Source organism: Rutilus rutilus (assembly GCF_951802725.1).
Source record: "Rutilus rutilus genome assembly, chromosome: 1".
Lineage (NCBI taxonomy): Eukaryota > Metazoa > Chordata > Actinopteri > Cypriniformes > Leuciscidae > Rutilus > Rutilus rutilus.
Genome location: NC_140209.1, coordinates 30171322 through 30197814, shown reverse-complemented (window position 1 = coordinate 30197814; position 26493 = coordinate 30171322). Strand labels below are relative to the sequence as shown.

The following is a 26493-nucleotide window of genomic DNA, read 5'->3' as shown; positions in this document are numbered from 1 at the left end:
TATATCATCAGATAACAGCTTAATTATATATATATAAAAAAAATAAAAAAAGATAGTAGATGGACTTAAATTTCCAAAAACCTGTAGAGTGGTCTGGGTTCAAACATTCCGACACGCAAGTGAAGCATTTCACGTGACTGGAAAGAAAGTGAGGCTTCATTTTTCGCTGATCACGTGTTTCTCTGAAAACAAGACGAGCTCCAGCACGAGCTTCATGAGAAATTGCGCTGCGTCCTCGATATGTGCTTTGAAGCTTCAGTGTCAAATGTAACATCGCTACTGTACATTGACTTTGTTTGTTTGAAGATTTCTTTTAAACTCTGATTAATTTGGACTCACACAGACATCAATAATGTGCATATGAATGCATGCTGGGAGCCAGCATATTTTAAAACCCATTGCTCCCAGCATGCATTGCTTGCTGCTGTGTGTAAAACAAGATAACACATACAATAACAGAAAGACAAAGAATGCATTTTATTATAAAACTTTATTGAAGGTTTGTTTCTCCTGGATCAGGATGGAATGATATGAAAAAGATGTGAGCCAGAGGCTGATAAAACCAGACAATTAAGAGAAAGAAAAATCCAGTGCTCTGCGTTGCACCCGTTCACTTTAAAACCATTCAGAGCTCAACAACAGCCCGTATGAACATCCACATGAAGCCGTCTTGAGACGTGTTCGTTTAACTCTACACCACTGCATTTCAAACGCCGGCTGTTCATTTCAACAAAATAAGTGTGCTTTCAGTGACACCAGTCCTTTAAAACAACAGGTCATTGGGAAAGCACTGCTCGTATTTAAATAACACAACAGTGAAACCCGAACCGCATCGGCTGATTCTGGACGAGTTTCTCGACAGCATCTGTTGAACATCCACTTTGGCCTCTTGATCATTGGCAACGTGTAAAATCTATCTGAAATAAACATAAAACAAGCTGACGCTAGAAGCCCTGCAGCTCTCAGAACACACCGGCACTGAGAGCACAGGCTGGCCCGTGTGAAAGGCGACACATGACCACTGAAGCAGTGATGCGCGTCCTCAAGAAGAAGTCGGGCCGTGGATTGGCTGTGACAGGGGTGATGCGCTGCTATAGTTTCAATGTTCCCGGTGGAAGACTTCCATTGCACAGTCTGTAGAAGCGCAGATCGTTCACGATACGATACACTCCCTGAGAAAACGACGGCAGGTCCTGTGAGGGGCGGAAAAGAAAAAAAGAGACGTGACTTGCATGTCAAAACATGAAGATGGTTCACGCTGCATGACTGTACACCTATGACATCATCCAAGACAGGTTTTGTGAACCTTAATTTCCTGGTCTTATTAATAAATAAAATAAAAATATTATATTAAAAAGAAAAGAAAAGAAAGAAAATGAAGCCTATTTTTAGGACTATTAGGATTTATATGCACTGCCATTCACAAGATTTATAATGTTACAAAAGACTTCTATTTCAAATAAATGCTGTTCTGTTGAACTTTCTACTTATCAAAGAATTCTGCAAAAATATGAAGCAGCACAACAGTTTTCAACATTAATAATAATAATAATAATAATAATAATAATACTAAGAAGAAATTATTCTTGAGCATCAAATCATCAAATTAGAAGGATTTCTGAAGGATCATGTGACACTGAAGACTGGAGTAATGATGCTGAAAATTCAGCTTTGATCACAGGAATAAATTACATATTACAATATATTCACATAGAAAACAGTTATTTGACATTTTAATATTTCACAGTAGTGCTGCTTTTTTTGGATCACTGACATAAATGCAGTCTTGGTGAGCAAGAGACTTCAAAAAATATATATAAAATATATATATAAAATAATTATGGTCATGTGAACAATTAGATTATTTAGTTTGCCAGGCAAAGCTTGACTAAGAGTGAAAATGTTCCAGTCCTTCACATTAGTAAAACACTCCAGTAATTAGAGCTTCAGGAATGAATCCCATCAGACACGTTCACTCACTCTCTCTGGCGTGAAGTTTCGGGCAAGCGTTGTGCGCTGGTGAGGGTCGAGGCCTTGGCAGCCGTTGAGAAACTCTGGCAAGAAGGAAGAGTAAAATGCTTGGAAATCCACAGCCGCCATGTTGTAGAGCGCCAGCGTAATGTCGTCCTGGAGGAGGTCGTGACTCTTGTGCAGCAGGACTTGCAGAAGAACATTTATGAAGTGGAACAGCATGGAGTTCCTGAACAGCTTCTGAAATACACACACACACATCACTGACCAAACCACTGCACACAATCTGCCATTTGATCACACCGCCCTGGCCTTTTATTGTGGCCAGCCTAAGGCACACCTGTGCAATAATCACGCTGTCTAATCAGCATCTTGATATGCCACACCTGTGAGGTGGATGGATTATCTTGGCAAAGGAGTAGTGCTCACTAACAGATTTAGACAGATTTGTGAACAATATTTGAGAGAAATAGGCCTTTTGTGTACATAGAAAAAGTCTTAGATCTTTGAGTTCAGCTCATGAAAAATGGGGGCAAAAACAAAAGTTTTGCGTTTATAATTTTATTCAGTGTATATATAAATATATATATATGTGTGTGTGTGATGGATCGTTCTATGGAAATAGTCAATATTAAAAAAGCTGCAGGATCTTCACTACATTCAATCATCAGATTTGAGCAAATGTAAGCATGTGTCAGCGTGTCCTACCCTGTGGTACAACTTGTGTTTGGTGTTCAGGACCTCCAGGTAACTCAAGTTTTGTTTGAAGATGTGAATATCCGGCTGTAGGAAAGACTGACCAAATGCCTGCAAATCAAAGACACGACGCTCAGACACAAGAATCACACATAACAGCGTTTCCAGCTCCGCCATTTAATCTCAATTATATGTAACGAGATTCTAAGAACTGCAAATAATATACAGACATTCAAAAGCCCCAAAACATTAATATACAGCTATGTGGAACGGGACTTTTGGACCAATGAGATTTCAGTACCAAACATCAGGGTTATTATTGTCAAATAAAACTAAAATTAAAAACTGAAAATTAAATTAAAACTGAAATTAAAACTATTAAAAACTCTTCTGTTAATTGTAATAAATGAAATAAAATAAAATATAAATATTAGTTGAAAAACATACTAAACAAAATTTAACTGGCAATAAATATAAACTAACACTGAAATAAAAATGATTTAAACAGCAATATTTTTTTTTTTTTTTATAAAATTACAAAAGATTTAACTATAATTAACATTAAAGCTAATTAATTAAATATTAAAAATATAATACAACTAAAATAATACTGCCAAACATGAAAAACAAAACAAAAAAATAGGAACATAGCAACTAACAAAATGTCTTGTTAGGTTGTACACTTTGATCCACATGGACGAGAGTTTATTTCTTGATGCTTGGTTAAGCCATGCTGTAACTCAGGCTTTGAGGAGTGTTATGTGTGTGTTACACACGTGTGGTCGATACCTGCATGGCAGCCGTGAACTGTGCTTGGTTCTCCATGAGTTCTTCCGCTCCGGTTCTCTGTACGCTGCTCAACACTGAGCTCTTGAAGAAGAACCTCCAGTTCTGATGAAGAATCTGGAAGAGCAGCTCAAACATCTCAGCTTTCACATCCGGACAGGAACGCTGCAGAACACAGAGGTGAAGATCAGCGAATTAAAAGAGCTTCCAGAAAGAAGAACGTTAGAGGACTTTTAAAGTCGGCATGAAACAGAAGTTGCAATCTTTTCTTCTCTATTGTGATGTATAATGAAATGGCTTCTAAAAAAAAAAAAAAAGGCTGGGACTTAATTTTATCCATTAGTAATTGATTGGATCAATTGAAAAATGATGTGCACGAATAAATCATTTATAATAAATACTACAATGTTCCATACAAAGAAAGTCAAATAGCTAAACTTTAAATAGCTAAACTCTTTGTTCTGCTAAACAATGTGTTTGTCTTGTAAATGCTAATGTATTAAATGTTCTGCATTGTGGTTTCTACACTATAAAAATGTTTGTCATGTCATTGTCAATGTATTTTTTACAGAAAAAAAAATGACAAAATACTATAACAACTAATTAGTTTACTGGTTAACTAAGTTAAAAATGAAAAATTTGATCATATATACTGTAACGAGTAGTAAAATGTATATATATTCTACACATTTCTGGAAACCACAGGTGCCTTTTTTTTTGTGGTTCTTTTTTGTTTTTACGTAAATCAAATTATGCTGGGAAATGGATTTTAACCTTAAGCACTCTGAGGTGGGGTGTCTTTAACTCATGTCTCTTACCTCTGCCACTATTGGGTAAACCTGGTCCAAACACAGGCTGAGGATGCTGGGTAACAGAGGTTTGAAGGTCTGGCCAGGCTCTTGAACCACAACCTGAGACAATAAAGCAAAGATTAACAGGATGTTCAATCCTGTAATGATAACTGAACCTTTAGAGAGAGAATAAAAGTTTGCACGTGTGCTTTTTGAGTATCATATTTGATACATCAGGCTTTCATGGCTCATATTGCCTGATAAAGTGAGAATATGAAGCTCATTCTCAAGGAAGAAAAACACTTCAATTTTAATCAGAGGCCCAAACTGAGCAGAAATATGCTATATGATGCAGATGTTATTTATATTTTATAACAGACTACTTACATAAAATGCATATAAATATCAGTTGTCATATATATTCTAATAATGTCTTCGTAAAATGATATTTAAATGCTTAGTTTTATGATCAAATCTCTGTAGTTTTAAAACACATAATGCAAAGCAATACAATGATGACAGAGATGAACAAATAAATATTCCTCAAAAGCCTGATGTGTCATATTTGATTACTCACACTTTAACATTTTTCCCAAAAAATAAATAAATAAATAAATAAATAAATAAATAATCAAGTTTTAGTCCAGTAAAAGTTCAAATAATACTAACAATATAAGTTATTACTTTTCCTTAAAGGCCTTTTACTTACAAGAAAAATCTAAACTATCAATCAAACAGAGGGCATGTACTAGATAGTGTACAACAGTTTTATCTTGTTGATAATTTAGAGGCCTTAGACATATGTGAATCAAATATGACACAGTAGGCTTTATAGGGTTAATAACCACTGAAACCTGCAGAATCTTGAGAAACTTCTGAACCACTCTGGATCCCGAGCTGCCCTCCTGTAAGATGCTGACGGCCAGCTGATCCCTGAGGAACATGAGGATCAGTGAGCATCAGTATACACAGTGACACATGATGATGATGAGTGAACGTGAGGAAGCCGAGGTCACCTGGTGAACATGCTGAGGAACGTCTGAATGATCTGCTCTGTGAAAGCTACACCCATCTGAACACGCAGAGCTTGAAACAGCGTGAGAAAGAAACTCAGCATCTCGTCTGTCACATCTGAGAGAGAGAGAGAGAGAAATACAAGACATCAGTCCAATGAATCCTCAGTAAAGATCATTCCAGCAACAGAAGGCAGTGGAGGAGTCGTGGTCATGAACGCTGATGTTGATGATGATTTGTTCACCTGGCTGCTGGATGAAGTGAGGGAACAGCGCGAGCGTGACCTGGACTGACTCCTGCAGGCTGTGGTAACAGATCTGACGTGATTTAGTGGCCTCTCCTGATATACTGTCCACCAGATCCTTCAACACACACAGAGTCTGCTGGATCACCGCTTTACCTGAGGGACACATCATTACTTACATTTCTGAAAATACTTCAAAAAATAATAAATAAATAAAATTAAAAGGACAATCCATATATAAATAACCTTTATATAAATAAAAAAATACCATTCAAAAAGTTTAGGGTCAGTAACAAATCAGAATTGGGCATCAAGACCTGCAGTGTAAATGCTCACCAAGGTGCATTTATTATAAAGGATATAGTAAAAACAGTAATATTGTGAAATATTAAAATTTTAATTTAAAGTTTTCTTTTTTTTTTATATTTTAAATATTATTCTAATATGATGATTTCAAGAAACATATCTTAACATATCATCAATGTTGAAAACAGTTGTGCAGAATAATATTTGTGCAAATGTGATTTTTTTTTATTCTTTGATGAATAGAAAGTTCAAAAGAACAGCATTGATATGAAACAAATCTATTTCAATCGATTTAGAAACTGTAACATTATAAATGTCTTTACAGTCACTTTTAGTCAATTTAAAGTATCACTGCTATATATTTATATATTATATTATTTGACATTGCAATCAATCATCTGTTGCTCTCACTGTTGGGGTGATGGTTGGGTGGGCGGGGCAGGAGGCGGTACTGCTGCGTCAGACTGCTGAGAAGCCGCGCGTGATTGGACGAACGGCTCGGCCACTGCTGCTCTGCTTCTGGTAGACTGGGCCACGGCAACAGCAACATGTTGGACAGAGCTCGACACACCAGGACGTGAGCCTTGAGGATAAAACAACAAACAACATTACAAACAACAACAGTGGGATTCAAGTACATAAACACACGCACACACACACACCTCCTGAGGTAATCTGTGGTTATGATTCTCTGTGATCAGGTTGAAGATATTCTGCACCGCCGGCAGCGACACCAGGAACACCGGTCGTACTGTGGTGGACATGGAGACCAGGAGATGGCACGCAGATAACAGCAACTTCTCTGGAACCTGTGACACACAGAGATCAGGCGGATTAGAGTTTATCCAAGAGAAAGAATGAAGAAGAACTGGTTGAACAGAAGTCGGTCTAATCTAAAGATCTACTGTAGATCTCACAGCCAAGAGACACGCTTCAGTTTTAAGACAACCACACAATAAATATATAGCTTTGTACATTTCTACAACAAACCTTATTATGAAGACATGGCTGAATAAATTATGACAATGTTTACTTTAGGGTGTTTATATTGCAGTATTATGTAGATGGTTGTAAGAGTGCATATTTTATCTCCCTCATCTGTTTGAATGAGAAGCTGGAAATAGTAAAGCATATACATTTCAAAATAAGAGTCCCTGTGTATTCCAGGCTTGATTATAATTAACTTTCTCGGCATTGATGGAATTATACAGTGATTATTTTCACTGTTATACGGTAGAGGGCGCTATTAAAAAACTTTTGAATGAGTACAGAAACTCCTGATCAAAACACAGGCATATATATATATACATTCAACTAAATATTCTAGGTCCAAATAATCAAAAATGCTGATGGGGAAAGAGTTACAAGTCCAGCATTTTGCATAAAATCTTTTTTTCTGAGAGAGAGAGAGAGAGAGAGAGAGAGAGAGAGACATGTCTTCAGTTCTTTAAACTTGAAATGACTGTGTTCTGCTTTAAATGAGCATTAAAGTATTATCATTTATAAAAATCAAGTGACCTTGGCATTGATGAGAGGGGTCGTGGCGTCCATGCTGGACCTGATGAGATCCACAAATTGCGTTTGATCTTGTTGGCGCTGCACTTCCCCGCAGAACTGAGCCAGCCAATGAGAATACGCCTGCAGAGCGGCCAATGACTGCGCGTGGCTGCAAAACAGAAACGTTTATTAGGTTTTATTTTAAAACTATTCTCATTTAGGTTAACCTGCATCAACTAGCACATTGAACAGTGTTTATGACTACTTACACATCTATAAGATCTGGTTTGAGCACTGTAGGAACAGCCATCTCTACATCATACAGGCTGATCTGAGAACCGTAACACGACACTTCCACCAATCTGAGAGGAGAAACAAAATGGCCAAGAATTAAACATCACATATTTCAGTCAGTTATTTACATCTGACCATCTATCAATCTGTATTAATAATTCAAGCTACTAATTCCTAAATGAATAATATGATATTTGTTTGCATTTATTTGCATATTACTTTGACACAGTGTTGGCGTCAACAGGAAAATACATTGCACTTGTGAAAGTAAAACCAAAACCATAACCTTTACTTTTTGAAAAAAGGCTTGGTTTAGTTTATATTTGGACAGTCTGCACAAGTTCACAGTTAAATTAGTAATCATTTGTTTAGTGAGATAAGTGTTTTTTTGAGCCAGGGTTTAAACAGTATATCAAAGGGGTCCTTTTTTTTTACATGTTCATCTTTCTTCAGTGTGTAATGTTGCTGTTTGAGCATGAAAAATGTCTGTTCTGGGAACAAACACGTCACAATATTCCTTATTTAAATTATTTCCGCCCAAGACATACACAAAATAAAGGACGAGACCTGGTTGAGTTAGTTAGTAGTGTGTTGAAAATCACGGTTATGGTAAAGGGTGGGACATTTCCAAAACACGATGAAGCAGTTGATCACAACACATTGATCCAGCCCACCAATCAGAGCAATCTAAGTTTCTCAGAAGGAGGGGCTTCATAGAGAGACAGGAACTAAACAGAGCGTTACTGGCAGACTGAGAAGAGAGGTGCTGCAACAATGTCAAATATGAGAAAAATGTGTTTTTGAACATTCAAGCATGACAACCTATTCTAGTAGATCCCAAAAACAAAATCAAGACTTTGTAAAAGGGCATAATAACAAAGTTATTTATGACAAGTGTAAAAAAAAAAAAAACGAAATTCGGTGTAACGCAAAAAGAAGTCATCAAATAGCCATGTGAAGCACAGCACACTACACAACACAGCAAAACCAGTAATAAGACCACTAATAATATGCATAAAAACATGGCATAAAACATAAGCAAATACAGAGGACATTAAAGTGCACACATAAGGAGGTAGTGTTGTTGTCAAATGAGGAATTGGGAATCAGGAACTGACCTCTGCACGATGGCGAGAGCGTCATTAAAGCGGGCGGTGAAAACGTCCCCTGTGAAGAACTCGGCCAGGCGTCCCACGGCCTGCAAGAGAGAGCTCAGGTCTCTGAGAGCGCAGTGAAGTCTTCTGCAGTCGGCCTCCGCTGTGATGTTCAGCCTGCGATCTGTTCTCACACACACACACAATGAGAGAGAGAGAGAGAGAGAGAGAGAGAGAGGTGTAAAACCACTCAACAACAACTCACAAGCCACATGAGAACAGACCCGCCACAAAGCACCATCAGACTGAACATCACAAGACCAGAAACTACTAAAATACTAGGTTGACTGAGTAAGTGCTCAAGCAATCAAAATAAGGTAACCTACTGTTCAAAGGTTTGGGGTCAGTAAGTTTAAAAAAGAAGAAATTAATACTTTTTCCAGCAAGAATGCATTAAATTGACCAAAAGTGTCAGTAAAGACATGCATGTATCATAGTTTCCACAAAAATATGAAGCAGCACAACTGTTTTCAACATTGATAATAATAATGAATGTTTCTTTAGCAGCAAATCATCATATTATAATGATTTCTGAAGGATCATGTGACACTGAAGACTGGAGTAATGATGCTGAAAAATCAGCTTTGATCACAGGAATAAATTACAATTTAATACACATTTAAATACATTACTTAACGTTGTTATTTTTAATTGTAATATTTATCAATATTACTGTTTTTATTTAGCCTTGGTGAGCATAAGAGACTTCTTTCAAAAACATTTATAAAGAAATCTTACTGCCCCAAACACAGTTCATGCAGAACTTCCTCTATATTTCATCTTGTCTGTAGTTGTGCAGCCTGCTTACTTGGGTTGATTATTATACACTTAGGTCAAAAAAATGGCAGCAACATATTTATACAAGATATTTGACAGAAGGAAGTCAGATAGCAGATAGAAAAAAAAACAGTGCAGCCTGAAGAACAAGGAAATGTGTCAAAGATATCATATTTCCAACAAATTCCCCTTAATCCTCCAGTGGATAAACATACAAACAGTCACATTTGTATACTGAGTGAAAACGACACATTAGCATTGTTGCAATGCATTCTCCATGACAAATAGTTCACCCAAATCAATGCATCTAATAATTCTGTCAAAAACTGCATTTGCATTTAGAAGTGTAATCTGGGTGTGCAGATGTACGGGGTTGAAAACAAAGCTACTATCTAGAAAACTGCTGAACATTCAGACTGTGACCATGAAGAGAAACTCACTTGATCCTGATCTCACGATATACTGCTGCAGCCCAAGATAAACGTCCAGATCCTCCTGGAGCACCGGAAACTAAACACACACACATAATCATGCTCTGCTCATCAGATACTTATCATCAATGCCATTTAACATACAAATTGAATGGAATTAATAATAACAGGAAAAACGTGATAGATTGACAGATAGACAGATAAGAAATATAAATAGATAGAAAAAAATACAATTAGATGGATAAAAAAATACAGACAGACAGACAGACAGACAGACAGATAGATAGATAGATAGACAGATAGACAGATAGATAGACAGATAGAGGGCATTTGATGAAACATTTATATTGATTGACAGCTCTAATACTCTTCCTCATGTGGATTACAGCAGAATTTGATTTAAAATCGTAAATCCTCCATGAATGCTTTGGGCTTCACTGAGACTCACTTAAATCAGTTTTGCTTCCATATTAAACAGTTATTAGAATTGCCAATGGAGAGTCCATTGTTTTCAGTTCAAAGAGAAAGAGAGCGAACATGTTCACCCACTCATCTACACCTGAGAGAGAGAGAGAGAGAGAGAGAGAGAGAGAGAGAGAGAGAGAGAGAGAGAGAGAGAGAGAGAGAGAGAGAGAGAGAGAGAGAGAGAGAGAGAGAGAGAGAGAGAGAGAGAGAGAGAGAGAGAGAGAGAGAGAGAGAGAGAGAGAGAGAGAGAGAGAGAGAGAGAGAGAGATGAGAGAGAGAGAGAGAGACCACTCATCTACACCCACCAGAACAGAGAAGGTTTGGGACGGCAGCAGCTCCATCACCCTGGCAACCACTTCCAAACTCTGACGCAGGTACCGTTGCCATTCCGTCTGTTGCTATAGAAACCAGAGGGGAAAGAGTCCAAAAAATTCAGCCCAAAAAAAAAAAAAGATGTTTTAGCAACTATAACCATGTGCATGTTTGATTGAACCTTACATCATCGTCAAGGGTCTCATCATCGAGTTCTTCTAGTTGACTCTGGTTTAACCTGAACTGGATCCGGTTGAGAACTTCACGCAGCAGCAGAACTAGAGCATCTTTATACCTGGTCACACACACACACACACACACACACACACACACACACACACACACACACACACACACACAGAGATTACGACAGCGTTCAATGCTTGAGCAACCTATATAACACAAACTCCATTCACACAGTCCACAGACATGTACCTGTTAATGACACTGTCTCTGTCAGCCAATCGGCTTCTGATCTTGGTGGTCAGATAGTCCAGGAATATACTCCAGATGTCAAGACAGGCCAGGTAACCCTCGTGACTCGGCTACAACAAAATAAACAGACCATTAAATGAAGAGATGCACAAAAATGTCAAGTTTAAGAACTTCAGCGCTGATTCAGTGGTCATGAATTTCATTTTTTATTTTGTTTCCTTAAGTGCATTTATAATGTTAGTAGGATTTATACACCAAAACCTGCAATAACTTTAATACAAATGTAAAATTCTTGTTTTTTTTATAGAATATTGCAGTATTTATTATAAATGATTTATCAGTGCACATTAGAGGTGTAACGGTACATGTATTCGCCTTGAACCGTCACAGTTCAGTGCATACAGTCAGACGACGAATACAGTCAGTCACAGGCGATCCACACTACAATCCAGAAGGGGGCGCATGCGGTAATGCAACACTGTTTGCTAACCATCACAACAGGAAAAAGAGCAGAAGAAGAGACGATCTACGCACTACCCCAAAACAAGAGTTCAGATGACACGCAAGAGCTTGCTAGTAACCTATACGCTGTTTCAATACATTTTAGTGACACGCTCCACAAACTTCACGGAAAGGAAACTGGGATGGCAGAAAGCGGCACCTTGTTTGTATTTTTTATTTTATCTAGCAGCGGTTGCATTTTACCACACAGCATTGGTCAATCTATCAATTAGAGCAACAAATCAACAATTCTGAAATCAACAATTCCGTTGGACTGAACTGGCTTCGAACCGTGACCCCAAAACCGTTTGATGTCATGTGCAATCTTTACATCAAAATAACTTCCCCTCCCTCTGACATCTCTTCTCTTCTCTGATGATGTGTTTACTGGTGTGAGGGCAGGGCAACCTGTCACTCACATGAGATCCACCAATAGCAAACCACAACCATCCAATCAATTCCACATGGACAAAATCAAGTCCCGCCCTACATTTTATCTAGTTTGAGAAGCCGTTTCACTCAGATGTGTGTCACAATAGGGAAGAAAAGACTTGAATTAAACACTGTTTAAAGGGGCATGTGCCCTTGAAGACTCGAATGTAAACAGCGACTGCTATGATTTGTTAATATCTTTGCATATGAAATGAGCATTACATATGGAACTCTATTGAAAACCTTCACCGCGTTTTTACTAATCACATCTGCTGAGATTAACTAATCGTGAAGTGTTAATTACAGCATTATAATTACTTCTACTCCCACTGTATAAACGGTTGAAGACCGGATTGTAGCCAATCACAGTCATGTCTGTTTCTGCACTATCACAGATGCTTTCATAATGACCAACACAGTGCAAACATGATGGAAATGAGAGACTCATTGAGCAGTGTAGACAGAGTCTTTGATTATAATGAAAGTTTTGGCAAGAATGCAGAGCTCAGTTACTCATGTTGAACTGAAGTGATTAGCAGCTCCAGTGATTAGCGTTCTTTGCTTTCCGTATATAATTTAATCACAATTTAAATAAGAAATTATTTTCATGGTACTAAAAGGTACAGTGTGAAGTTGACTGTTTAAGTCACTGGCTTGATTAATTGATGTATAAACAGCAATAAAGGATTTTGTGAAAGAACATCTGAGAATGAACCCTCACATATCAAAAATCACTGATCACAGATCAGGCATTAAAATGAACACTGTTATTAACATGTTGTCGCATTACTGTTGGGTCCGTATCTTTCTGTAACAGTCTGTTTCCAAAGCCTGCGTCAAATTGCGACTGATTTACCAAAGAATCCACATTGTAATGTACCAAATAAAGTAATAATGCTCCACTGAGACATTCACATAGTTGAAAATAAATAATCACTTTCCTAGCATTAGGATCCTTTAGAAACTAACGATATCTTTCCAGTGATCCTGCATCTCTCTTCTCTCCATCTATTCACTTCATCTCACTTAACGCACCAGTGGGCGGGGCCTAAAGACGCAATGATCTGATTCTACAGAGGCGGCATTTCGTCAAACTATTACATCATACTTTGACAATCCGAAACAAGTCGTTTTCTGAGCTTGGATTCAATGAAAGCTGTTTTGGACTAATGAGGAAGTTGAGTTGTGAAACTTACAGGATGTTTTAATAGTACAATAACCTCTTGCATGTCAAAAGAGATGACTCCTTTAAATGTTAGTCATGATAACGCACATCTTGTGGTTTAATACTGAACATGACATTACCGATGAATCCATTGGGAAGAGTAAAAAAGCATCTTCCAGTCTAGACTTTTTCAACAGAAATTCAACTATTACCAGGAAACCATTATTGAAAATACCTCCAAAACCAGGTATGTGCATTAAAATATGTTAAAAACAATAAAAAAAGGGTGGTGATGGTGTCAAAAATTAAGAGGAACAAGGAAAGTTTGGGTAATCAAAGTACAGGAAAAGGAAATATCATTAGACATGAATATGGTGTGTTAGAGTTGGTGCTTCCAGGAACATTAAATGAAAGAGTTTTACCTGGTTAAAGGTGTATTTGAAGAGCAAAGCTAGAAATTCCACTAGAGGAAACTGGGCGTTAGATTCGATCCTCCGCAGATGAACACTAACAAAAAGCCTGAGGAAATCGGTGAACTTTTCCACATAGCTGATAGAGACAGACAGACAGATGGAAGGGGTTAAAAAGCAGCAGCATCAATGAGTTGAATGTTTGAATCAAGTGCATCTATCTCTTACCTTTCATCTAATTCTTGCAATCTGCTTTTGATAGTGTGTGTGTTGCTGTGTGAGTGTGTATTTGTGAGTCTTTGAAGTAGGTAGAACGTCTGTTGAAACATGCGTAGCAGAAACTCCTCAAAGTCCACGGGGACGCAGTTTTTGCACATTAACTCGTTGATACAGTTCATGGCCATGACGCCCAGCCTGGCGCGATCGGATTGGCCCACCATCTGACCAGTCCTGCCGTGTCCACTGCCGCCATTGGCTGGGAGATTTCCAGGGGCGGAGTCTCCGTTCGAAGTGGGCAGAGGTTTTGTTTTGATTGGCTGCTGGCATCCAAAGCGAGCGAAATGAAAAATAGAAGCGAGGAGGGATGGAGTGATTGAAGTGGAGAGAGGAATCCAGCTAAAGAGATGAGCCAAACATTCCAGCGCTAGCAGACACAGAGCGGCACTTTCAGCTTCCAGGATCATCTGTGTGCTGTTGCCCCCCAAAACACCTACAGAACATGACAAACGACAACAATTAATACAACAATCATTCATTGGCAAGTTTCAACTAGTGACAGACCATTTTGTGGTTATCATATCAGTATTGGTTGAAGACTAGTGCCCAGTTGCATAAAGCACCTTAAAGGGATACTCCACTTTTTTCGGAAATAAGCTCATTTTACATCTCCCCCAGAGTTAAACAGTTGAGTTTTACCGTTTTAGAATCCATTCAGCCGAACTCCGGGTCTGACGGTACCACTTTTAGCATAGCTTAGCACAGATCATTGATTCTGATGAGTCCAGTAGCATTTCTTTCAAAATGACCAAAGAGTTTCAATATTTTTCCTATTTAAAACTTGACTCTTCTGTAGTTAAACCGTGTACTAAGATCGACGGAAAATGAAAAGTTGCGATTTTCTAAGCCTATATGGCTAGGAACTACTCTCATTCCGGCGTAATAATCAAGGAACTGTGCGGCTGTACCATGGGTGCAGCAGGCGTAATGATATGACGCAGCGCCTGAAAATAGTCCCCAGCCCGGTAACTTCTTCCAACGTGACCGGGACTAAGTTTGTCTAACCTATTAGACCTATTTTCAGGCGCTGCGTCATATCATTACGCCTGCTGCACTCATGGTACAGCCGCACAGTTCCTTGATTATTACGCCGGAATGAGAGTAGTTCCTAGTCATATAGGCTTAGAAAATCGCAACTTTTCATTTTCCGTCGATCTTAGTACACGGTTTAACTACAGAAGAGTCAAGTTTTAAATAGGAAAAATATTGAAACTCTTTGGTCATTTTGAAAGAAATGCTACTGGACTCATCAGAATCAATGATCTGTGCTAAGCTATGCTAAAAGTGGTACCGTCAGACCCGGAGTTCGGCTGAATGGATTCTAAAACGGTAAAACTCAACTGTTTAACTCTGGGGGAGATGTAAAATGAGCATATTTCCGAAAAAAGTGGAGTATCCCTTTAAGTTTTTCCCTTAAGTATGATACTTAAGGGGCGATTTCCCCTTACCTAAGAGAATAACTTAAGGGTGTTGCATTTAATCTCTTAAACGGTTCTCTTAGGTAAGGGAAACATTTAAGTGTTTCACGACAGCGATCCTGGATTCATGTTATAAAAGTCTGTTGTTGCCATAGATACGCAAAACACTAACACTAGCAATTTCGCAGTTTCATCAAATAAAGTAGGCTAAGATATCGGAATGGATAAAGAAAACAAAAAAAGAAAGCCTAATTGGACAGAGGAGGAGAAATGCATTCTTCTTGACGAATATGGTAAAAGGTTGCAAAAACTGACTGTTGCGTTTAAATGATGGGAAAGAGCCCCCGCAACCCGCAGTGAACCACTCTGCTGACAGACGATTTATGCATGTGGAAAACATCTCCCACTACCGTCTGAAATCGGTAGTCGTCAAATCGGTATTCTTGCAACAATTTTTCATCGCTAAGATGGTCCAAAGGGTTCTCCCTATCCCTAAAAATGATTCTTGCTACATCTTGATGATCTTCAGCTGGTTCCATAAATTCAGCCATGTCGTCTTATTTTTATCCGCGTTACTCTTAAGGTTACGATTTCCAAACCTTAAGTTATACTTAGGGAAATGACCGTTAAGGGGGTTTATGCAACACTTAATGCTTTTTAAGGGATTACTTAAGTGAAAAAAACGCATTTAAGGGAAATTCTAAGTGTTTATGACGTTTCACTTAAAAAAACAAGAAAGTAACGCTTAAGGGTTTTTTCCTGCAACAGCCTTAGATTTAAGGGAAACATAAGGGCGAACTTGAGGGAAAATTACACTTAAGGTGCTTTATGCAACCGGGCAAGGGGCTGCTCTATTATGACAAAAATCATAATCACGATTATTTTTGGTCAACGCTGAAATCACGATATGTATGTATATTTGAATGTATTTTGGAGGGCGATATGATCGCCTTATTTCACGATATGAGTAATTTTAAATATCAGTGTAAATTTCACAATTATCAATACTTCAGCAAAAACTAATACTAGGTTAACTAATGTAAGAAAAAGGTCCTCAAAACAATTACGTAAGACAAGTAAACAGTCAGCAACACACTCTTAAAGTGACAGCAGCCTAATAAACCTGCTGCTGTCTGTGTCATTAATGTTAATCAAACGACAAATGACAAAAGAATATCACTCACTGATCTTGAATGAATAAATGAAGTAGCTTTAATAAGGATAAACTATACATGTGTACAGTAAGACTATGAAATATTATTTTACATTTGATGATACATTTTTTGTTGTTGTAGGGCAGGCCATTACTTGTATACCACTGTTAGTACATCTTCCTGAAAAACTTTCCGTTCTGTTGTATTAATTTGTCTGTTTTGTTTGTAATTATTTTCTTTGTTCTTAGCGTATCCGAAGCTCATTTTCTTATCCGCGTCCGACTCGGAGCATACACACAGAAAGCTGCCTGAGGAACAGTGTCTCTTTTGCGGCTTAATGCGCTTTTAATAACACTTTAATATCAAACACGTTCGGCAGTTTAGCAACAGCAGACTGCATTTTACAGCACTTACTTATTTGGCTGATATGGATATTAAGTTTGGGCTTTTAGGGAGGAACTAAAGTGCACAACTGAGTATAGGAAAGGAAGGTGCGCTGGACGGGATGCAGCAGCCACACAATGCTCATTTTACCTTAATTATCTTGTTTTTATAATCGCTGGAAGCCAAAATCAAAAATCAATTACGAAAATTGATTGAAAACTTTGAGTAATGCTGCGTTCACATGCTATCGGAATAATCGTAAATACAAGATTCCAAGTAAGAAACTGGACATGAACGCCCTGTCAAGCCATATTTACTACTAGGAAACTGAGATATAAATTGAGTTTCCGAGTTATCCATGCCATAATGGCTGAGGGGAGAACAATTGCTGCTGTGACTGGTATTCATAGTTTTTTTCCACAACAGCTACATTGCCTTGTCTTTCAAGTAGTGCATATTTATAATTTACATACATGAATAAACATCTGAAGCATATTGTATGTTTTATACACAGCGAAAATAGCATGTATTGGACCGAAATTCGAAAAATAGAAAGCACAGTGAATATTTATACGGTTGTTAACAAATGGGAAGCTACATTTTATTCAAAATTAAATATCTTCTATACATTTGGGCTTTACTACATATTTTTTAATAAGATTCCCTCATGAAACAGGCATCCTCCATGATTCCTATTCTTTCGGACAACTAAATACTTGAATGCGACAAGCTCGTAATCACGAATTCAGAAGTGAGAAATAGGAAATTTCAAACAGCAAGTGAAGGCAGCATAACGGTCTATAAATAAATAAATAAATAGGTTTATTTATTAATTAATACATGTACTCAAAGTTCACTAATACAATTTTCAGTTAATTAATTTTGTTATGTATCAGAACTGTTTTAACTAAGGTTTACTAATTAAATTAGTTTAATTAAATTTAGATTAAATGTTTTATTAATTGATTACTTGATGAAAAAAAGACTGAAAAATGACATTTGACTATTAAATTACTCAGGCTACAGGATTATAGAACAAGCAAAAGCTGCAGACAAGCAATTTTTCAAATGCTTTTTCCCAACCAAATCTCACAAGAAAACAAGTATTTGACTAGGTGGCAATTTTGCATGAATTCGTATGAAAATGTGAGATTGAGCACTAACTGGTACCACTGATGTAGACCTCACTTTTCAAAGTGGCCCAATGGCAAAAGAGGAAAGCAGAAGCTCACCTGACTCTCTTGACGTGGGGGATGGAGGGGGAGTGGTGACTGTAACACTGTGTTTGTCCCACACCGTCTCCAGAATACCTGCGAGCAAAAGAGTTGTTAAAAATGAAACTGCATCAGCCTAATCACATGATACAGGTTCCAGTGCTTAAAGAATAGTTACACCCACATATACTTTCAATGAAACAGTTATGAGTGTCTCACCAGTCAGAAGGTTCAGTACGGTGGGGATCTGATCCAGCAGGAGTTTCTTCAGCTCCTCTTTCCGAGCGACGCTCAAGTCTTCTCTGGGACAGACCAGCTCTTCTGAGGTCATCTTGAGCAGAACCAAACCCAGCGGCGCGAGAGACGGCGACTGCACTAACTGCAACACACACCACAAAGATGAAGCCAGTTCAGTTTGTTTGAAAATGATTTAATAGTAACAGCAGTAAAGAAGAACAGGTACCTGTAAGGTGTTGCTGAAGAAGTCATGGTAGAACATAGGCCAGTCCTGGCGTCCAATGTCAACGATGACTTTGCAGAGTTTGTTTCGGATGAAGAAAGGCAGCAGTGCATGCTGGGATAGCAGAAGCTTGGGCAAGCAGCTCCGAAGTTCTGCTTTGTCCTCACTGGCTACACCGACCCACATCTTGTTCACAAGATTCTGCAGACGACGATCGACAAATTTACTGTCATCATATCTCATATCATAAACACAGCAGAGGATACCGGTGCTTGCATATTGTATTTTAGGATATTTACACAAATATATCCAGGTCATATTTCAAGAAAATGAAGCATATTTGTTTTTTTTTACCAGTAAGGTGTGTTTATTTGCCTTGTGATATTATCATCATGCCAATTCCCCTTAAAAATTAAAAACTAAAAGACTGGCATTATTGTACTAATGAAATTTTTTTTACTATTTTTTTAAATAAATGCAGTACAAATAAATACTACTATGCAGTTCACATGGTACGATTTAAATATATCATTATAATGATAATTTCTTCTTTAAAAAAAAAGAAGAAAAAAAATGATGATAATTAGGGGGTGAATACGAATTTTTTACAAAAAGCTAAAAATCCTAAAGGCTAAATAAATTTCTTACATTTTTTCTCTTCCGATTTTGTGATGAAATACACTACCGCTTAAAATGTTGTGGTCAGGAAGATGGAAATAAATAAAATACATGTAAAATAAATTAATACTTTTTTATTTAATAAGGGCACATTAAATTAAAAGTGACAGGAATGACATTCATAATGTTCATTAAGTTCATAATGTTCAATTCATAAAGATTTCCATTTCAAATAAATGGTTTTGAACACTATAAATATTAAATAAATATATTACACACACAACTGTTTACAACATTTATAAAAAAAACTATAAATAATTTTACTGAAAATTCTACTTTCACCACAAGAATAAATTACATTTTAAAATATATTCAAATAGAAGACAATTATTTAAAATTGTAATCATATTTCACAATATTACTGTTTTTCTCTGTATTTTTGATCAAATAATGCAGCCTTGGCCAGCAGAAGAGAGGAAATAAACATCCAAAATTGACTCCAAACTTTTGAACATTAGTGTATGACTCGAACACGGACTTGTCAATTTTCGTGAAGTTAATCTACATAAGATAATGACCTGAAGGGCTAATTTTACCTCGAACACAGTAAGGCTGTACATCATGACATATTCATTTCTGCTGTTGGAGAGGAAGTAGAGGCAGTGCCTCCACGAGCCGGGCTGCCCCGCGAAACTGTTCAGCAGCTCTTCTGCAATAAACAACACCACAACACACTCATTACAAAACACATTCTTATCTAATTGAAACAAAGCACGCAGTGAAAGATATTAATTTTTAGTTAGGTTTGTTGCAATTAACACCAAACAAACACTCAGCAGAAACTTCTTTCAATGACGAACAAGGGCTTATACAAGTTATCTTCTGTGAAGCATAAATGAAGGCTGTTCCCACAACTTGAACTCAATTCTAGTTCAAAGTTAACAAATGCTTATTGTACACAGAGTTTTGCATATTTGCATGAAAAAGAAAACATAGCTTTGTTGCACACCTACACATATGCGCATTTCAAAAACCAGTCGAGTTCAAATTACAGTGTGTTTGTTAGTTAGAGCTACATCACAATAACTTCATTAGTTACATACATTACTTTGACAGATGTTTTATCTAAAGGCTTGAATCAATACGCTTGTTGTGTCCCCTTGGAAGTGAACACTTAACACTGCACATTACCAGCACTACCTTTTTGCCTACATTAAATATGGCAGATATTTGTAATAACAACATTTTGAAAAACACCTCTCGTGACAATTAGGAACTGAGAAACTGGGCCGCATCTGATAGTTAACATCTGGTTTAGTCTGAAAACATGGTGTGAAACAGGGTGAAAGATCATATAGATGTAGGCTCTACAAAGTACACTCGACTTCCACATCGGCTAATGTGACAAAATGCTTCAGTAAATATCTTATTCACACATCATAAATTAAACTTCCTAAATCTAGCCTACATTTTTCTTTTGCGTTATGGACTGGATTATGTACTCTAACGTAGAGATTAACATAAATCAAGCCATTTCAAAGGGATACATTTCTCATCATATTTGGGTTGAGAAAATCAATAATACATTTACAACAAAAGTAAAACAATATAACACGAGCCATCATGTGTTGGGATCTTAGACACCATCAACCCTGGACTTTGAAACTGAACATTTCCGGTGCAATGCGTGACTTATTTTGGGTCTGATTCACAGACAGTCTATTTACTTTGACCAGTTTCACAAAGGGTTATTTTCTACAAAATTGTCACAGCTGAGAAATGTACAATGACCATACATTGCACTACATGTCCTGAGTTTCAAAGCACCATTTCTGGCCACAGGATTTGGACTAAATCTTTGGCCAAATGCACCCAAACAAACCCAAATACCAAGCATTTTACAAAACTAAATGTCATGAATGTGGTCTCCAACCCACGAAATATCACCTTAAAGGGGTCGCATGATCATTTATTTTTATTTGAGTTTCACTTATGAGTTTTACAGGCTTTGTTGCATCAAAACAGTCAATATTTCGTTTTTCATGAGCATTTTCCATTGCATTTAGCAGACGCTTTTACCCAAAGCGACATGTTTGGATTGAAACGAACCCTTGTGCGATTGCTGTGTTAGTTCGATTAATTTGAATAAGTGTGAACGCTGCCATCTGAACCCCGGTGCCAGCAAACAAGCAGACTGAGACCCCTGAAAAGAAGAGTCTCGGTCCGCTCCCAAACAAACTCTGGTGCGGTTCGACTGAAATATGAACGACACGAACCAAAGACAGGAAGACTAGACGCTAAAAAGGACAGAATGCTCACGCATATCGTTTTTTCTCGTCATTCCTGCAGCTGTTTTGATTCCTTTACACATTTATAAGCTCTTCACGAATTCTCAGCTGGTCAAAATACCATCATATTTCGCTACGCACATGCAGCGAGTGCATTAAGCCCAGCACAGCATCGTTTTGGAAGTTCGGGAAGTTCTCTTTCAAAATAGGCAATACGTCATAAAAGACGAACGATCAGGATGTGAACATATCACTATGTTATGTTATGTCACTATGCGATAAAAATGGCAATCTGAACACTAATCGGACCAGGAGGACTAAATGTTTTTAGAACCGAACTACAAGTATAAACACATTTACAATAAAGGAACACAAGCAATTTGTCACAGAACCAACAATAGTCATATTTTACAGTCTTTCCGTTTTTGTGCAGCCGTGCCTTCAAAGTGGACTTATTATGCCCTGTTTTAAAGTCTGGATTTTGTTTTGGGGGTCTGGAATAGAAAAGGTATCCAAGCTTGAATTTTAACAAAAAAATAGTTGTAACATTACCAGTAAATTACCGGTATGATGCTTTGTGTAAACAAATAATGAAGTTTACCGGTATGAACATGAACGAGGTCTGAACGCGCTGACGTAAAAAGTGTATTTGCCGGAAAAGTCGTTATGATAATTTTAAGGTAATTTACCAAGATTGCTGTGTGAAAGGGGACATTGTTGCAGCACCTCTCTTCTCAGTCTGTCAGTAAGGCTAATTTAGTTCCTGTCTCTATGAAGCCCCTCCTTCTGAAAAGCTCAATGTGCTCTGATTGGTTGGTTGGATCAGTGTGTTGTGATTGGTCAACTGCTTCATTGTGTTTCAGGAATGTCCCGCTTACCATAACCGTGAGTTTCAACACACTACTAACTAACTCAACCAGGCCTCGCCCCCCTTTATTCTTGCGTATGCCTTGGGCGGGAATTATTTAAGTGAGGTATATTGTGATGTGTTCGTTCCTGGAAGAAACTCAAGACTACAATAGAGGCGTTTCTGGGAGTTCAGAAACAGTGTTACTGATATAGAGAATAACTCCCTCTGGAGGAAATGTGTGCTTTCTAAGGGACCATTCACACAGAATGAGTTTTTCTATTCCACTGCACTACTTTTTCATTGTTTTTCGATGTAAACTTGCGCTAGACTGATGTCTTTAACCGTTGCGCTTGTGTCTAGCAACTTTCGCAGCATCTCAAGCATAACACGGCTGAGTCTGTGTGAACCGGCCCTAACTTTGCAGACCTTTTTCATGCTTAAACAGCAACATTTCACATTAAAGAAAGTTGAGCATGTAAAAAAACCATAATAGGTCCTTTTAAAAACTTTCATGTAAAGGCCATAATTTCATATGAAATGAGTAATATAAAATAAATGGCGCTGAAATGAGCCGCTCAAACTGTTCAGATCAGACTGAAATGATCAAGTATCCAGTTCAAAATAAACTTCAGCCGCTGGTTTCTAACACTGGTTCTTCAGACGGACCTGCAGAGCGGTAGGTGCTACACACAGACAGAAACAGTGGCAAGTTTGACAGACTTCACCATATTTAACACTTGTCGTTACTTGTCTTGCCGTTTAGATTTAACAGCAACTGTCCTCCTCCTAGCGCACCACACTAGACAGTTTTTCAAATACTGAATAGGCATCAATAAAGTGAATGTAGGCGATCACATGTTAGCATTTCAGTTTGTTTGTGTTTCAGAAGAGAAAATAGGATGTCTATTGATACGAGAGAGACATAACAAGCCTATTCAGCTAATAACAGCACAAAGGATGACTCTGCAAATCAGGAAATGATGAGGGTGTGAAGGCCGGTGTCAGGCGTATGCTCACCGATCTCTCTCTTGCGGTCATTAGTGGTGCAGCTGTGAAAAAACTCTGTCATAAGACTCTCCAGGGCCCGTAAGGAGGACTCATCTGACGCCTGCAGACGAGAGAGAGAGAGAGAGAGAGAGAGAGAGAGAGAGAGAGAGAGAGAGAGAGAGAGAGAGAGAGAGAGAGATGAGATATGACAAGATAAGGCATTTCAGTCTGAACTTTTAATGCAACCATGCAGTGCATCAAACACTCTAATCGCATATAATTGAATTACTGTTAATATACATAAAGTCCCATTTTGGACTCCCCAATATATTTCTCAAATGTTTTCACAACTAATTTGCAAGCTCCCAGATTTTTTGACTCCTGCTTTGGACTGGTTTCTGCTTTCCTGGCTGTATTTACGCTGTTGTTGTCGTCGTAACTATTAATTATGTTTTGTGAAATTGTTAACAGCTCATAAAGGGACTGTTCACTCAAAAATAAAAAGTTTGGCATTATTTACCCTCACGTCATGTATGACTGACTTCTGTGGGACACAAAAGAAGATTTTGGGGAAAAATATTTCTGTGTTGTTTTGTTCTTCAAAACATATTTTAAAGAAAGGCATACAGGTTTGGACCATCAAGAGGATGAGAAAATTATGGAAATACTTATTTGGGGGGTTTAATTTATTTTATTGGGTTATTTGTTCTATTTCTAGTTCTGCATTAACCCTTAAAGACTAAGCGAAATGAATCATGTTATTTTTTTTTATTTACAGTCCCCTTTTTCAGTGCACTCTCAGCCTCAAAATACTTAATAAAAAAGTGAGAATGCACTGAAAAGTAAAAGAATGGCATGAAAGACGAATGCAGGAAGTGGGCTGATGATGATGAAGATGACGATGATGATGCTCAGGGTTTTGAATTCTTCGTATGAGTCACAACATGTTGCATTGCTCCAGTGTGTGACGTCACAGGACGGTAGAAGAATGCCTCTGATTTCCTCATACTCATCAGACTGTCAATAACTCGAGGACACCGTTACATTCACACGCAGAAGAAATAGTGCTCGCTTTCATTTATGTGACTATCATCTGGTTTCATCCCTTAAACACAGAATAGCCCATGCATTTGATTTACCTTCTTATCTGACAGATCTAACGTTATGTCTGCTATAGGTCTCACAATCTATTATAAGAAATCATATTACGGAAATACGCACATAAAATTAAGTGTTTCTGACAGGTGCTTAAATCAAATCAGTGCTTCTTACACAATGTCGTATGATAAATTATAGATGAACTAAGAAGCACAAACGCTTCAAAAGCAATGCAACCTCCAGGCATTGGTGCACATATAGAAAGTTCACGATTACATAAGAGAAATTTTGGATCAAATATACAAGGTAGTGTCTTATACATGTAAATATTTTTGCTTTAATTTTGACTCACCATGCCCGGGCTCTTGAGCTTTTATGCGGCTATGATATGAGATGAATCTGGATCTGCTCGCTCATGCTTCCTATGGGGCCTTTGTGTTTCACCTTCTAGAAGCACCGACACCCCGCATCACTGTCCCGCACACGCCCGGTGGACCCCGGCTTCGGGCTCCGGGACACTTGTTATTATTGTTGATCTTGCGCGAGACTGGAACTGACGCTGCCCGGATACACGGAGACAACGCGCATAAAACTACTGCGAAACAGAGAGAAAATCAACCAAACAGCGGTCTTGAAAATGTGCCGGGACTCTATTCTTCACGCCTCGGGGGGTGTTAGCACTGTGTGGGACTCGGAGATTTAATTTGAGCCCTCAGAAAGTCTGACAGTGCCACTCCTTGGGTTAGTGGGATCTCTCTTTCCGTGCAGGCCTCTCGTAGCTTCCTCTCCTCTGCCCATTAACCTACCGGAAGTGACATCTTCTTCACAGAATTAGAAATGAAAGGGTAGAACGGAAAATTGTGTGGAAGAGTGAATAATTAGATGGGCGGGGCTTAAAGAGTCGAAGTTGTCTCTAATTGGTCAGGAGCGATGGGTCTTTAGTTAGGTTTTTATTTTTTTCGAACAATACATTCTGCAATTATTTATTTTATTGGGAAATATCATATATATATATATATATATATATATATATATATATATATATATATGAGAAGAAGTGGACTCTTTGCAAACCAAAATTTCTTCGATTTTATAAATGGCAAAACACTTAAAATTATACATAAAGGTTTTTTGGACAAACAACAAACAAAAAAGCTCCGAAAAAATGTAACAAATTGTATGCAACTTTTTTTAGTTTGGCAGCTAATGTTGTACCCTATCCGGTAATTATAATACTACTACTAATAATAACAACAATAATACTTTATAAATACTTTGAACCGAAACTCCAAGTTCATTTTTGTATTTATGTGTACGATTTGCATTTATTTATTTATTTTGTTCTTCTGTTTATTTATTTATTTTACGATCATACCAAAATCTACTTAAACGTTGTAAAATGTTTTGCAGGACATTGGATGACTTTTTTAAAAGTAGATGAAAACATTTAAAAAGGAGTTTCATTTTCAACACCGTTTTCTTTCGCTTTAGACGTCACGTGGTACGTGTTACTTTTCTCAGCGCTGGTCAGAATGCCCCAGTCACAGTCGTTTGCGTTTGCTAATCCGGCTTGTACTTTAAATACTTTCATAGTTGATTCAGATGAAAATTTCCATTCGCATGTCAAGCATGTATATTTATAATCATTTAAATTAAATTATTATACTTTAAATGATGAAAATACCTCCAATAAGACATGAAACGTTCTGAGATTTGAAGTGTCTCGATAGGGGACTCGGCGTCGTGAGCCGTCAAGCGCCCCTGGAGGAAGACACTAATGCGCTCGACAGATAACTGTAATTAGGAACTAGATATTAGGTGCTTTCACTCAAACCATTAAACTACCGGAAGTGAAATCTTAATCTCGGGCCGGATGAAACCTGCCGCAACAAGACACATGTTGAGTACTATCGTTGAGTACAGTATGCACTATGTGTGCAGGGATTGCCTCATTATTGCACAAATGCATCCTCTAATAGCAGAGCTTCTCAATCTAGATGAACAAACTCGTCCTATGTAGTTTCTTGTATAAAGACCCCATTTATACGATACATTTATTTTCTTT

General features: G+C 37.7%; 1 protein-coding gene across 1 annotated transcript; it reads right to left on the bottom strand.

Moving 5' to 3' along the window:
• Nucleotides 1–471: 471 nt before the first annotated feature.
• On the bottom strand, nucleotides 472–25241 carry xpo6 (exportin 6). The gene is made up of 25 exons (XM_084401547.1): nucleotides 24781–25241; nucleotides 23361–23451; nucleotides 19802–19914; nucleotides 18591–18788; nucleotides 18347–18506; nucleotides 18146–18223; nucleotides 13910–14390; nucleotides 13694–13820; nucleotides 11174–11283; nucleotides 10925–11033; nucleotides 10732–10824; nucleotides 9971–10040; nucleotides 8718–8877; nucleotides 7575–7667; nucleotides 7327–7474; nucleotides 6471–6617; nucleotides 6220–6391; nucleotides 5503–5658; nucleotides 5261–5375; nucleotides 5099–5177; nucleotides 4272–4364; nucleotides 3457–3618; nucleotides 2680–2778; nucleotides 1981–2211; nucleotides 472–1193 (listed from the first exon to the last, which is right to left on the bottom strand). Exons 1-25 carry the CDS (start codon nucleotides 24781–24783, stop codon nucleotides 1092–1094), a joined length of 3390 nt encoding a protein of 1129 aa, XP_084257673.1. The 5' UTR covers nucleotides 24784–25241; the 3' UTR covers nucleotides 472–1091.
• Between the last annotated feature and the right edge of the window lie 1252 nt (nucleotides 25242–26493).